At 44.0% G+C, this 13,447-nt stretch overlaps 1 protein-coding gene across 1 annotated transcript; it reads left to right on the forward strand.

Moving 5' to 3' along the window:
- Nucleotides 1-2,223: 2,223 nt before the first annotated feature.
- Nucleotides 2,224-11,942, forward strand: LOC105948499 (RING finger protein 112-like). Its single transcript, XM_031893523.1, has 13 exons — nucleotides 2,224-2,308; nucleotides 2,710-2,896; nucleotides 3,446-3,649; nucleotides 5,605-5,742; nucleotides 6,410-6,514; nucleotides 6,676-6,726; nucleotides 6,815-6,871; nucleotides 7,094-7,180; nucleotides 7,654-7,768; nucleotides 7,892-8,022; nucleotides 8,931-8,984; nucleotides 9,445-9,519; nucleotides 11,265-11,942. The coding sequence occupies exons 2-13, from the start codon at nucleotides 2,717-2,719 to the stop codon at nucleotides 11,724-11,726; spliced, it is 1,659 nt and encodes a 552-aa protein (XP_031749383.1). The 5' UTR covers nucleotides 2,224-2,308; nucleotides 2,710-2,716; the 3' UTR covers nucleotides 11,727-11,942.
- Nucleotides 11,943-13,447: the final 1,505 nt, after the last annotated feature.

A 13,447-nucleotide genomic window follows, 5' to 3' on the forward strand; every position in this document is an offset into this window, starting at 1 on the left:
TATATAGAAACATTGGGGTAACAGTCACCCTGCTATAGTTCCAGGGGTACTGTGACATAACAAACTGTATAAGTTGGATGAAACTATTAGATATTTCTGTTTATGCTGAAATGTACCCCCTGCCCCCTCCTACCTGTTATAGCAGATGCATTGTGTAGGTTAATCTCATCTAGGTGTGTATTGTGTGTATCCAGCCGGCTCTGTCTGGCCCTCCCCATGTAATTGCCCCTATTGTGAGGGCACACAGAGCCAGACCCCATAGTGACACAATACACATAGTTACCCCTTGTGAGAGCAGTGCTCTGTCTAGTAAATGCAAAAGACTGAACTGGGCATGCTCCCTAGGTGGCTCCCCATAGGCCCAGTGGGATTAGCTATGATTGGCCCCTCTGGAAGCTGCCTTTGGGTTGGCAGAAGGAGTCAAATCCTGTTTTGGGTTTACGACAGGGGCTGCTCCCTTTCGGGCTACAAAGGTGGCTGCCAAGAGTTCCAAGGAGCCTTTTGTCTGGGGTGTAACCTTAGCTACGGCAGGACCCCCTCCCCTGTGTTCCCTGGAATCTACCTTAGCTGCGGCAAGAAGATTCCCCCCAACTGTGTGTATTTCCCTACTCCCTAAGGAACAAGAGTGCAGGCTGGCTACCACCTACTGGCTTATGGAAACCTACTGATGGCTACTTGCCATTTCTCCAATAAACGCCTCATCCTGTGATACCAACTGTTTGCTCTTTGGGTCCTGCCCTATGTCTGGGAACTCACGGCCCTGAGGTTGTGACAGGTACCCAGGGCACAAATAAGCACTCACCCCAAATCCCCCCCTAACTGGCCTTCAGGCTGGGCCCCCTTAGCCCATAACAAGGTTACAGATATATAGAAACATTGGGGTAACAGTCACCCCGCTATAGTTCCAGGGGTACCCAGGGCACAAATAAGCACTCACCCCAAATCCCCCCTAACTGGCCTTCAGGCTGGGCCCCCTTAGCCCATAACAAGGTTACAGATATATAGAAACATTGGGGTAACAGTCACCCCGTTATAGTTCCAGGGGTACCCAGGGCACCAATAAGCACTCACCCCAAATCCCCCCCTAACTGGCCTTCAGCCTGGGCCCCCTTAGCCCATAACAAGGTTACAGATATATAGAAACATTGGGGTAACAGTCACCCTGCTATAGTTCCAGGGGTACCCAGGGCACAAATAAGCACCCCAAATCCCCCCCTAACTGGCCTTCAGCCTGGGCCCCCTTAGCCCATAACAAGGTTACAGATATATAGAAACATTGGGGTAACAGTCACCCTGCTATAGTTCCAGGGGTACCCAGGGCACAAATAAGCACCCCAAATCCCCCCCTAACTGGCCTTCAGGCTGGGCCCCCTTAGCCCATAACAAGGTTACAGATATATAGAAACATTGGGGTAACAGTCACCCTGCTATAGTTCCAGGGGTACCCAGGGCACAAATAAGCACTCACCCCAAATTCCCCCCTAACTGGCCTTCAGGCTGGGCCCCCTTAGCCCATAACAAGGTTACAGATATATAGAAACATTGGGGTAACAGTCACCCTGCTATAGTTCCAGGGGTACCCAGGGCACAAATAAGCACTCACCCCAAATCCCCCCCTAACTGGCCTTCAGGCTGGGCCCCCTTAGCCCATAACAAGGTTACAGATATATAGAAACATTGGGGTAACAGTCACCCCGCTATAGTTCCAGGGGTACCCAGGGCACAAATAAGCACTCACCCCAAATCCCCCCCCTAACTGGCCTTCAGCCTGGGCCCCCTTAGCCCATAACAAGGTTACAGATATATAGAAACATTGGGGTAACAGTCACCCTGCTATAGTTCCAGGGGTACCCAGGGCACAAATAAGCACTCACCCCAAATCCCCCCTAACTGGCCTTCAGCCTGGGCCCCCTTAGCCCATAACAAGGTTACAGATATATAGAAACATTGGGGTAACAGTCACCCTGCTATAGTTCCAGGGGTACCCAGGGCACAAATAAGCACTCACCCCAAATCCCCCCTAACTGGCCTTCAGCCTGGGCCCCCTTAGCCCATAACAAGGTTACAGATATATAGAAACATTGGGGTAACAGTCACCCTCCTTGGAACACACAGTGAGCCCGTGACAGTCCCCTTTAAGGAGAAGGCAGCTGGGTGCTGATGTCAGACATTGGGCTCAGGGCCAAGTTTCGTATTCCCCCTCCCACTCAGTTCTCTGTACAAATCAAATACTCACAATTCACTGCCGAGCACTTGCACCATGAAAGGCAGAGGAGCGAGAAAGGAAAGTCAATAACTCGCACAATCGGTGAGTTTTAATGGCTCCATGTTACCCATTTAGGCAGCAGTAGCAGTAGTTATGCGTAGCCTCGGGGTGGAATATTCCCCAAGGTGTGGCTGCTTATAGCGGGGATCCTTCCACTTCTGTAACAGTGTGTATAACTATATATACAGTATAGTTATATATATAACCCTGGCTGGAACTGAACCTTGGATGCCAGTGCTGTTAGGCAGGGGTTCTGGACTCCCGGGTTCCATATCTGCTAGTTCTATGCCTATAGGTCCCTCGTGCTTCCTTATATGCAGGGATCACTACGTTCTTTAAAACAGAGCAGCATGAAGTAAAGAGAACTTCTTCTCTGAGGCTAGAAGGACCTGTCCTTATTTACACACGCTGGTGATTCTACCACTCCCTGTGCTTGGTTCTAGACCCGACATGGCGGGGAAGGACTACACTTTCCACAAGCTGCAAGAAGATACGACGTGCTATGCCTGCCTTCGTAAATCTAAAAAATATATATCCTTTGCCTGCGGACACACGCTCTGTGGAAGATGCCGTGAGTCACATGGGGCCACCACCGAGTCTCCAGAGCACAACTGCCCTAAGTGCAGAAGGGTAAGGTATTTGGAACAACAGATTTCATTGACCCAAGCCACCGAGTACTTCAAGAAGATGATGATGGGGTAGATGTTAATGGTGCAACATGGCGGAGAGAAGGGATCTCCAACCTTTTTTACTTGTGAGCCACACTCAGATGTAAAAAATGTTGGTGAGACACACACACATAAAAAATGTTCTTTGGGGGTGCCAAATAAGGGCTGTGATTGGCTATTTGGTAGCCCCATTTGGACTGCTGGCCTGCAGGAAGCTCTGCTTGGAGTAAAACAGTGTTTCTGTGCCTCCAAGACTTGCCTCCAAGCCAGAAATTTCAAAATGTCACCTACTTTGAGAGCAATACTAAACGGGGTGCTGAGCCACATGTTGCTCACGAGCCACTGGTTGGGGGTCACTGGTGTAGAGGAACATCATTCATAACATTGAAAAAAGAGGGTGTCATGTTTCTCCAAGAGCCAGATGCACCATAGTAGCACCCCCCACCCCCCGGCATAATGTAGTCTAGTTAATTCAATGCTAAAGCTTGTATCTTCTCTAATTCCATTTAAGGAGCTCCCTGCCCAAGGCCAGGCCATACCATTGATCTATACAGATGAACATGGCAAACTGGAAGTTGATGAATCCGTTGTACAAAGTTGTTTTATAGACAGTGTCGTATCCGAATATCCAATATGCCTTGTGTGTGTGATTGGAGAGAAACGCCGGGGGAAATCCTTTCTCATGAACTACATGCTGAGAGCTCTGTCCTCCAAGGTAAGAAGATATTTTGCCATTATAAGAAGGACTGCTTGGCCAAAAAACAGCAGAAGAATGTAAAATAATGTCTGAGATGCATCATCATCTACGTATCTAAGGAATGATAAGGCTTTCCTATCAGCCCTTCCTTGACTAGAAGTTAAGGTTAGGTGATTGGACTTACCACCATGTCTTATTAGAACAGCGGTTCTCAACCTGTGGGTCGGGACCCCTTTGGGGGTCGAACAACCCTTTCACAGGGGTCGCCTAAGACCAATGGAAAACACATATTTCCAATGGGCTTAGGAATAATTTTATGTTTGGGGGTCACCACAACATGAGGAACTGTATTAAAGAAGCTGCTTCATTGCAAGTTGACTCATTTCAGGGCAATTACAAGGGCAGATATCAAGGAAAAACTGTTCAGATCTGGCAAAATTGCCCTTGTTGTGTGACAAAGAGCCCTATGGCTCTAACATGTTGTGTAAATAAACCACAATTTGAGCAGCTAGTCCTAAGGACTAGGCATATATGTTTTGGTCATGGATTGCTTCTCTGTGTTTAACCACCTCACTGGCCCATGTAACCTAGAGCTTCTGCTGTAGACTAAGAGGTCTATTCTCAAATTAGGCCTTACTGGCTTGTAAGTCCATATCATGGTTCATTTCAGGGCATTTACAAGGGCAGATATCAAGGAAAAACTGTTCAGATCTGGCAAAATTTCCCTTGATTATCCTTGTTGTGTAACAAAGAACCCTATGGCTCTAACATGTTGTGTAAATGAACCACAATTTGAGCGGCTAGTCCTAAGGACTAGGCATATATGTTTTGGTCATGGATTGCTTCTCTGTGTTTAGCCACCTCACCGGCCCATGTGACCAACAGGAGTCAGCTTCTGCTGTAGACTAAGAGGTCCATTCTCAAATTAGGCCTTACTGGCTTGTAAATACTAGGTCTAACCAGATGCCCAGTTATTCATTGGCCCGGTTATTTCACATACAGTTGAAAAGGTCATTGGGACTAAACTGTGCATTGCTAATGTAAGGCCAGAAGGGCCTATTAACAAGCGAGGCCTGGATAGCACTCCCTTGTAATTAATTCATCCACTTTATGTAATAAGCTCATACTGGTTTGTATACTGGTTTGCATACTGGTTTGTATACTGGTTTGTATACTGGTTTGCATACTGGTTTGTATACTGGTTTGCAAGGAGGAATCTTTTTGTCCATGCAAATCATCTTGCTGAAAGCTGCCCGTAGATACCAGTGTTTGGCTGAGTAGTTTGGCTGATGGCCAGCTATTTGAGGGGACAGTTTCAACAGAGCTTCCTGATATAAGTTCACAGTTGGCCTTTATGGAAAAGCTGATGCCCCTTGAGCAGTCAGTGTTGTCTTCCTCACTTCCCATCAGATCTGCTGATAACCCCCAAAGAAGTGGTGGGAAATCACGCAGTATTAATCCAATCAGCTGGTGGTTTTGGGGGCCAAAGATCACACTTGTCCATTGGCCAACACTTGGAAGGGTTGAACTTGATGGACTTTGTTCTTCTTTGGATGGACTTTGGTCTTCTTAACCAAACTTTGTAACTATATTATCCTTATCTGTTCCTCAGTGTGAATAGCATGAGTGACTATGTCCAGCATATTATGTCCAAAATGCTTGGGGTCAGGGCACACAGAGAATGATTGACCACTGCTGGGGTGGTAGTCACTACTACTCGTAGAGTGGGAAACCCCGGCAGTGCCAGGTTCTGTACCAGATATTGATTAGTCCCATTTTTAGAATAATGGACTTAATTAACCAGCTGGGGGAACCAAAGTCAAAGTACAAAGAGAGTTCTTAACACTATATGAACCTTATAAACTACTTACTGCCTGTATTGTTTCCTATAAACCGTTGGCCTGATCCCTCCCCCCCAAATAAATAGACACATAAATAAATATAGAGTTAAACACCTCTAATTTTGTATTTAGGAGAAGGATGGATCGCTGATTCTGGGCAAGACAAATGAGCCTCTAAGCGGGTTTGAGTGGAAAGCTGGGGTAGACACCATCACCAGAGGAATATGGATATGGAACAAGCCGTTCATTCTGGAACTCAATGGAGAAAAGGTGAGTGAGAACAAAAATAAACCTTTGAATTGCATTGGTCTTTTTGGCTTCTTCTTGCCTTCCCTATAGATTGCACTTAATGAAAGGGCCCTTTATTCCCAATAATGTATCCAACTGAAGTAATTCAATAAGACATCCATACATTGTCCCTTTTATCATTCTGGAACTTCACCCATTTAATGGTAGGTCCCAGTGAAGTATTAGCCAGAAAACCACTATGGTTGATCCAGTTTTTTTTAACAAAAGTCCCAGAGACCTCCCCACACTTGGACCACACCAGTTTGCCTTTGAACCCTTCTCAGTTTCTTGTTGAGAAAAATCAGGGTAGAGTAGTAGTGTTGGCAGAGCACCATCTTGTGCCAATGAATCTTCTATAGCCAGTATCTGAAGGAAAGGTACAACATCAACTGAGCATGCTCAGTGTCAGCGACCTCTTGAAGTAGAAGATTGAATACCTTACCCCAAGAAGATCACCTGGTGTTTAAGAGGAACAATGTTAAGATCCAGCCCGTCAAACCAAATATGCTGGTTAGTTGATGTTAGAATCAAGGCCGGGATAATTTCTATCAGGACTTTGCTCCCCCTATTATCCAGGGATTCATGAGTAAGTTGTTTGCGGCAAGTCAGTACCCCCTGATATTGTTATGCTTTCCCCTTTCTCTCCCAGATGGCTGTGTTTGTCCTGGATACAGAGGGTTCTTTGGATATTGGGGGTTCCCTTGAGAACTGCCTGAAGATGTCTGCATTATCCATGATCCTAAGCTCTTATTTGGTAGGTCACGATCCCACAAAGCAACATACTAAGCAATCAACTCAGCATGTCATATAAAGGTCTACCTTCCTCTACCACTGGTTCCATAATTAGGCAGTTTCCCCTACCACCACATATATTATAATAAGCGGAACAGTAATTATCATGTTTCTGTTTTTCAGATTTTCAATGTAAACTCCTTCCTCAAAACAACAGAACTAGATTATCTTGAGGTAAGAACGAAACCTTTGGATCCAGTATTCTAGGTTAGATGCTAATGATGGATATGGAGTGAAACTGATACCATGTTCCATTTAATAGATGTTTCTTCATGTTGCTAAGGAAACAGGAGAATCCTTTGATCTTCAATGCCTACAGGTACATTTTCCACAGTTGGTTCCATCACATTCAACCCAGTTACCACCCCTTTCATTAACGTATCCATCTAATGCTTATGCACTTTCTCCACTTCTCACAAGCTTCTCAGATCTTGCACGATCCCTAAGGTCACTCAACTATATCCTTGTACAAAATTCCCATCCCTACTGCCCTTTTACTTGACCGCCCTTCACTCCATGTTGCTCCCTTATTTTTTTGCAGCATCTGGATATTCTTATACGAGACTGGTACGACTCAAAGAAATGCAGTCAAAATTATGGAAACGCCTATATCTGCCATGAGATTGAGGTATGTGGTTTCAGATCTGTTGTTCAGCGAATTATCAAGTTATAGATTGGAGAGTTTAATGGATGACCCAATGATTGGTGGAAAGTTTCCCAGTAAGAGGGTTGGTGGGTTAAGTAAACCATAGGATGCATTTTTGAAATTGTTTGGAGGACTTGGTCACAATTGTGCATCTTCCTATAAATCATTCGAGACAGGCGTTCCAGAACTACCTCAATTATGCGTTCTTAATTTGATTTATTCTCTTCAAAAGCACATACATAGCCCCTCATCACAATCAGTGTAAGCACAATGAATAATCTTTTACTAGAGAGAAATGGCCTTAAAAACAAAGGAGTAGGACGGATTGGGTTGAGTGTAAAGTGGTCAGTCCAAGTGGGCATATCAATGAAAGTTGCTTGTTGGACTTCTTAACTTCTAAGAACCATAAAGGACTGTTTACTACAACTCTCCCTTCCCTTTGTTTCTCTTTAAAGAAATTGAGTAACTCATCAGCATATGCCTCATTGCTTCCAATCCTTGGAGGCTCATCTGTAACCTGCTCCCTCTTGCCCCACCCAGGGGCAAATCTGAGCCAGGGAATGCTTTCAGGTAACCCAAATCTCCTTTGCTTTCCTGATAATCCCAGTACCATAATCTGCTTTTTCCTGATCCCAAACTATTTCATGTTCTTTCTTCTCTGATCCTGCCTCCATTATTCTCTTATACCAACAGATATGGATGAGAATTTTAGGAACCACCTTCAAGTGTATATACTCAGCCTTGTAAAAGGGCTCGACCGTTATGTAAAAACTGATCGACATGGAAGAAATGTGACCTGCAATCAGCTGGGGACGATATTAAAGGTTTGTTGTCCCAATTCATTGTTTTTGTTCATTTTTATAGTATGTACTGCAAGGCATTGCGGACAAGATGACAATTGAAATTTTGAAACAGAAAGACCTGATCGGGTTTTGTAAAACTGGTCGGAAAACAGGTCTAAAAACTGGAAAGAAGAAGGTTCAATAAACAGAACTCCCCCTAGAAAATGGTTGTCTACAAGCAGAATTGAGGATGATCTACCCCAGGGGTCCCCAACCTTTTATACACGTGAGCCACATTCAAATGGGAAAAGTGTTGAGGAGCAACACAAGCATAAAAACAGTTCTTGGGGTGCCAGATAATGGCTGTGATTGGCTATAGGTAGCCCCTATGGGGACTGGCAGCCTACAGAAAGCTCTATTTGGCATTATACTTGGTTTTTATGCAGCCAAAACTTGCCCCCAAGCCAGGAATTCAAAAATAACTCCCTGGTTTGGGGGCACTGAGAGCAACACCCAAGGGGTTGGGGAGCGACTTGCCCCTGAGCCACTGGTTGGGGATCACTGATCTACCCTAACATTGAGTTCACTGAGGGAATCTGGGTTAAGCTGACCAATAACTGGAACATGGACATCCCAGTTAACCTCCTGCATCTTGAAGCCTTCTCTTAACAATACCCCAAAAACCCTACACATGGGTATACTTATACTTATCTCTACACTTATTGAAGTATTTTACAAAACATTTTAAGGAGCATTGTCTTTTTTATCCTTTCATAAAGTTCATCTAAAGTTGCCCTTATACACTATATGGCAAAAGTATATGGACATACGTCTGGTCAGGGCAAACAAAGTGGAGAAGACCTTTTCCGGCTATCTCTATGTTATCTCTATGTAGTGGCTTTTAAAGCAAGAAATGTAAGTTTTATCTTCAATTTGTATTTCTTTTCCAGAAATTCGTACAAATTTTAAGAAATAAAGAATACAGATTTGGCTCTCAAATGCAGGTAAGCATATAGTGACGGGACACAAGCAGACTTACCTACACTCTATGGCAGGGGTGCCCAGACTTTTTCCCTCCGCGATTGACTTTTGACTCCTCCCTGTGTACGTACGCATTACCTAATAAATGCACGGAACCTTCAACGCTTCCACGGGGGATTGACTGGTGGACCGCGATCAACGTTTTGGCCACCCCTGCTCTATGGTTTCAATCAGCTCATTTTCATTTTTGGCCAAACTCAAAATTTGAGCCTTTGTCAGGCCTGTTTGGCACTTTGACTTGAACATTCCTATCACATCCCTATCAAGTAACCTATAGCGAGGAAGGCTTTGGTGGAAGCCCATTGTTCCATAGGTCCTCAGGGCCATGGGTGAGCTACAAAGCTTGAGCCCAGCTGACCAGAAGTCTATTACAAGTGCTGGTTCTTACAAATTATCTGTATATTACTTTTTTGTCCTACACAGATGCATTATTCATTTAAAAACTACATCAGTTTGGAAACCTGTAAACAGCAGTTCCACAATAACCTACAGCTAATGGTAAGTGTTACTGGCTGATTGCTGAATGCTAGGGTTTTTAAAGGGGATATAAACCCTGCTGCACAGCACGGCTCAACCAAACGTTACTCAGCTGTTGCTGGACTACAAATCCCAGAATAATGTAACATATAATGAAGGGTGAGGCATGCTGGGAGCTGTAGTCCAGCAACATCAGGGTTGTATTCTTAAAGCAATATTGCACAATAAAACTTTCCCAGCTCTCTAGGGCCCGCATTGGCAGCATTGAAATGCAAAAGAATCCTCCAATGAGAATCCCAGCTGATCTGTATAAATCTGGCTCCCTGTTCTCTGTTCCTGCAATTGGAGTTGGGAGCATTAAGCACAGTTTCCCAGCACTGAACAAGTCTGTCCCTTTATCCCCATGTCTGATTCCTGTGCCATATAATGACGGGAAAATGACATCATTATCTCTATATGTAAGGTACCAGCAAGGGGCCTGACACAGTGCTGGGAATCAGCATTCTCATTGGTCACTTCTCTTGCATCTATAATGAAGTTTTTGATCAGTAGAATTCTCATTGGTGAATTTTCTTGCATCAATAATTATGTGTTTTGGCAACTTCTATAGCAAAACTAGGGGGCGCAGTGTTACGGTTGGGTTTTAAGAAAAAAACACCACAGAGTATTGGTTTGTATTGGTTGTCAAGTGTATCCATGTGAAGGGTCACTAAGTGATCCCACCATATTAGATCAGAGACAGTTGCTCACAACTCAAAATCCAGTCGAAACATCTTTAAGATTGACAACCAACTTATAATAGAAGGATCAGAGACTTCCCGTGCAGGCCAACAATGGAACGTGCCCAATTAAGATTTGTGGTTAATTAATTGTACTTGATCAGATAAACATGGGCTTGTATGGCCAACTTAATGAGCAGCAAAACCGTTTACCAAAATACGTTCTTGTAGTAGGACTCCATGTCTTCCAGTAGGATGAAGTCTTCCTTCTGGTTGGAGGTATTTTTCCATAAGTAACAACCTTCTTCCTAGGACTAACCTTTTGCATTTTTTATGGTCACTAAGTGACTATACTAAGTGATCTCACCATATTAGATCAGAGATAGTTACTCACAATTCAAAATCCAGTCAGTGCAGTCAACCAACTGAAAATAGAAGGATTAGAGACTTCCCGTGCAGGCCAACAATGAAACGTGCCCAATCAAGATTTGTGGTTAATAAATTCTACTTGATCAGAGGAACATGGCCTTGTATGGCCAACTTAATGAGCAGCAAGACCGTTTACCAAAATATGTTCTTGTAGTAGGACTTGATGAAGTCTTCCAGTAGGATGAAGTCTTCCTTCTGGTTGGAGGTATTTTTCCATAAGTAACAACCTTCTTCCTAGGACTAACCTTTTGCATTTTTTATGGTCACTAAGTGACTATACTAAGTGATCTCACCATATTAGATCAGAGATAGTTACTCACAATTCAAAATCCAGTCAGTGCAGTCAACCAACTGAAAATAGAAGGATCTTAGACTTCCCGTGCAGGCCAACAATGAAACATGCCCAATCAAGATTTGTGGTTAATAAATTGTCCTTGATCAGAGGAACATGGCCTTGTATGGCCAACTTAATGAGCAGCAAAACCGTTTACCAAAATACGTTCTTGTAGTAGGGCTCAATGTCTTCCAGTAGGATGAAGTCTTCCATCTGGTTGGAGGTGGAGGTTGGAGGTAATAACCTTCTTCCTAGGACTAACCTTTTGCATTTTTTTTTGGCAGAAACAAAAGAGACATCTTAAGATCTTTAGGAAGAGACCATCTAAAATGAAGAGCAGCAGTGGGGATTTAGTGAAGGAGCAACTTGCTGATTATGAAAGATCACTTGAAGGCTGCGATGAGGAGCAGAAGAAGGAGCTTGTGAAGCAAATGGAGGCCTCTTTGAAATCAGAGCAGGAAACGTTCTGTAACGAGTATGCCAAACAATACCGGAAATATGCAATAAAGGTTGGGGCTGTGGCAGCTGGAGTACCACTGGCCATAACTGGAGCCGCTCTAGGAGCGGTATTTTTGCCTGTAGCGATTGGGGGGGCACTGGCTGCTGAAGCAGCAGTGGCTGCAGGTGTGTTCGGAGGCACTTTAACATTAGGCGGCTTTGGGACAGGGGTGGGGGCATTTCTAGGCAAGATTTTTACAAGGAAAAAAAAAAGTGAACAGGCAAATCAGAGAGGTGACACACCATAAGGATAACCACCCCCTAAGGGCAATATTGAGTGAGACGGAATCATTGGGAGGCGCAATATTTTAGTTTAGTGTAACTAAGGTGAGGGTAATATTTAATATGATATGTGAATTATTTATATCGATATCGCTGCTGTACAACTTGCTTTATACTTTGGGATAATTCTTTGATTTACCACATGTTTTTGTTTACAGAATTACATTAAAACCAATATATTTACCGAGGCCCTGCATTTCTCTCAATTGTTTCGACGGGACAGTCCATTTTTGTTACCCCCTTATGACAGGTTGGGGGCACGGCGGGGTATAACTGGGCATGGTTTCGTCTGTCAAACTTAGTCAATCTCTCTATTTGTGCCGCTTATTTATATAACTATATATTTGGGGCTGGCATTAGTAATTCACATGTTGATGGGCATTAAAGTGTTTTCCTATTCTTTTCTATTCCACACTTTCCTTTGTTTTATAATTTACTTTTCTTGGCACAGTCCCTATTCTTTTCTGCCTTCTATTCTAGCTCTCTAACAAAATCCAAATGTTGCCTAATAAAAGCCAATGTCATCCTAAGCATCTTACATTAGCAATTACATCAGGGGTGGGCAAACTATGGCCCACGGGCCACGTACCGCCCATTGGTCTTTTTAATTCGGCCCGCCGAGGAATGGTGAGTTATGTTTGCTAATGATGGGCAAAATGTTTCACCAGACATGGATTCACAGCGAATTTCCGCGTACCGCGAAACGGATGAAAAAATTCACCTCGGAAAAAATCGCAGCGCGTCCAAAAATTGTCGAAAAAGAATAGTCGCGCGACAAAAGAACAGCTACAGGCGACAAAAGAATAGTTGCAGGTGACAAAAGAATAGCCTCGGGTGACAAAAGAATAGCCGCGCACAGCAAAAGAATAACCGCAGGCGACAAAAAATAGCCGTGTGACAAAAGAATAGTCGCGGGCGGCAAAAGAATAGCCGCAGGCGACAAAAGAATAGCCGCAGGCGACAAAAGAATAGCCTCGCAACAAAAGAATAGCCTTGCAACAAAAGAATAGCAACGGACGACAAAAGAATAGCCGTGCGACAAAAGAATAGCCTCGCGGCAAAAGAATAGTTGCAGGCGACAAAAGAATAGCCGAGCGACAAAAGAATAGCCGAGCGACAAAAGAATAGCAATGGACGACAAAAGAATAGCCGCGCGACAAAAGAATAGCCTCGCAGCAAAAGAATATTTGCAGGCGACAAAAGAATAGGCTCGCGACAAAAGAATAGCCGCGCAACAAAAGAATAGCCTTGCGACAAAAGAATAGCCGCGCACGGCAAAAGAATAACCACAGGCGACAAAAAAATAGCCGTGTGACAAAAGAATAGCCGCGGGCGACAAAAGAATAGCCGCGGGCGACAAAAGAATAGCCTCGCAACAAAAGAATAGCCACGGACAACAAAAGAATAGCCGCACGACAAAAGAATAGTTGCGGGCAACAAAAGAATAGCCTCGCGACAAAAGAATAGCCACGCGACAAAAGAATACAAAGAGAAAGAAAGTTTGCCAGCGCTTAGTTTGCCTTTAAAAATCATTTTTACAAAAAATGAGGTGTTAGTACCACACTTTGGCCAAAATATGTAAGCTCACGTGCCACATCAAGGCCCCTCATTATACGTGAGTCCTACACTGTCTAATGACTTTGAGTCTGTGATGCAATTAAAATAAAGTCCCCCAGCAAACAATGTG

This window comes from Xenopus tropicalis, chromosome 9 (genome assembly GCF_000004195.4).
Source record: "Xenopus tropicalis strain Nigerian chromosome 9, UCB_Xtro_10.0, whole genome shotgun sequence".
Classification (NCBI taxonomy): Eukaryota; Metazoa; Chordata; class Amphibia; order Anura; family Pipidae; genus Xenopus; species Xenopus tropicalis.

Bases quoted from the DNA above. Each gene is read 5' to 3' on its own strand.
- LOC105948499 (XM_031893523.1), top strand. From the start codon at position 2,717: ATGGCGGGGAAGGACTACACTTTCCACAAGCTGCAAGAAGATACGACG. The intron at 3,650-5,604 runs GTAAGAAGATAT...TTTTGTATTTAG, and splicing joins TGAGAGCTCTGTCCTCCAAG to GAGAAGGATGGATCGCTGAT. The intron at 6,515-6,675 runs GTAGGTCACGAT...TCTGTTTTTCAG, and splicing joins TGATCCTAAGCTCTTATTTG to ATTTTCAATGTAAACTCCTT.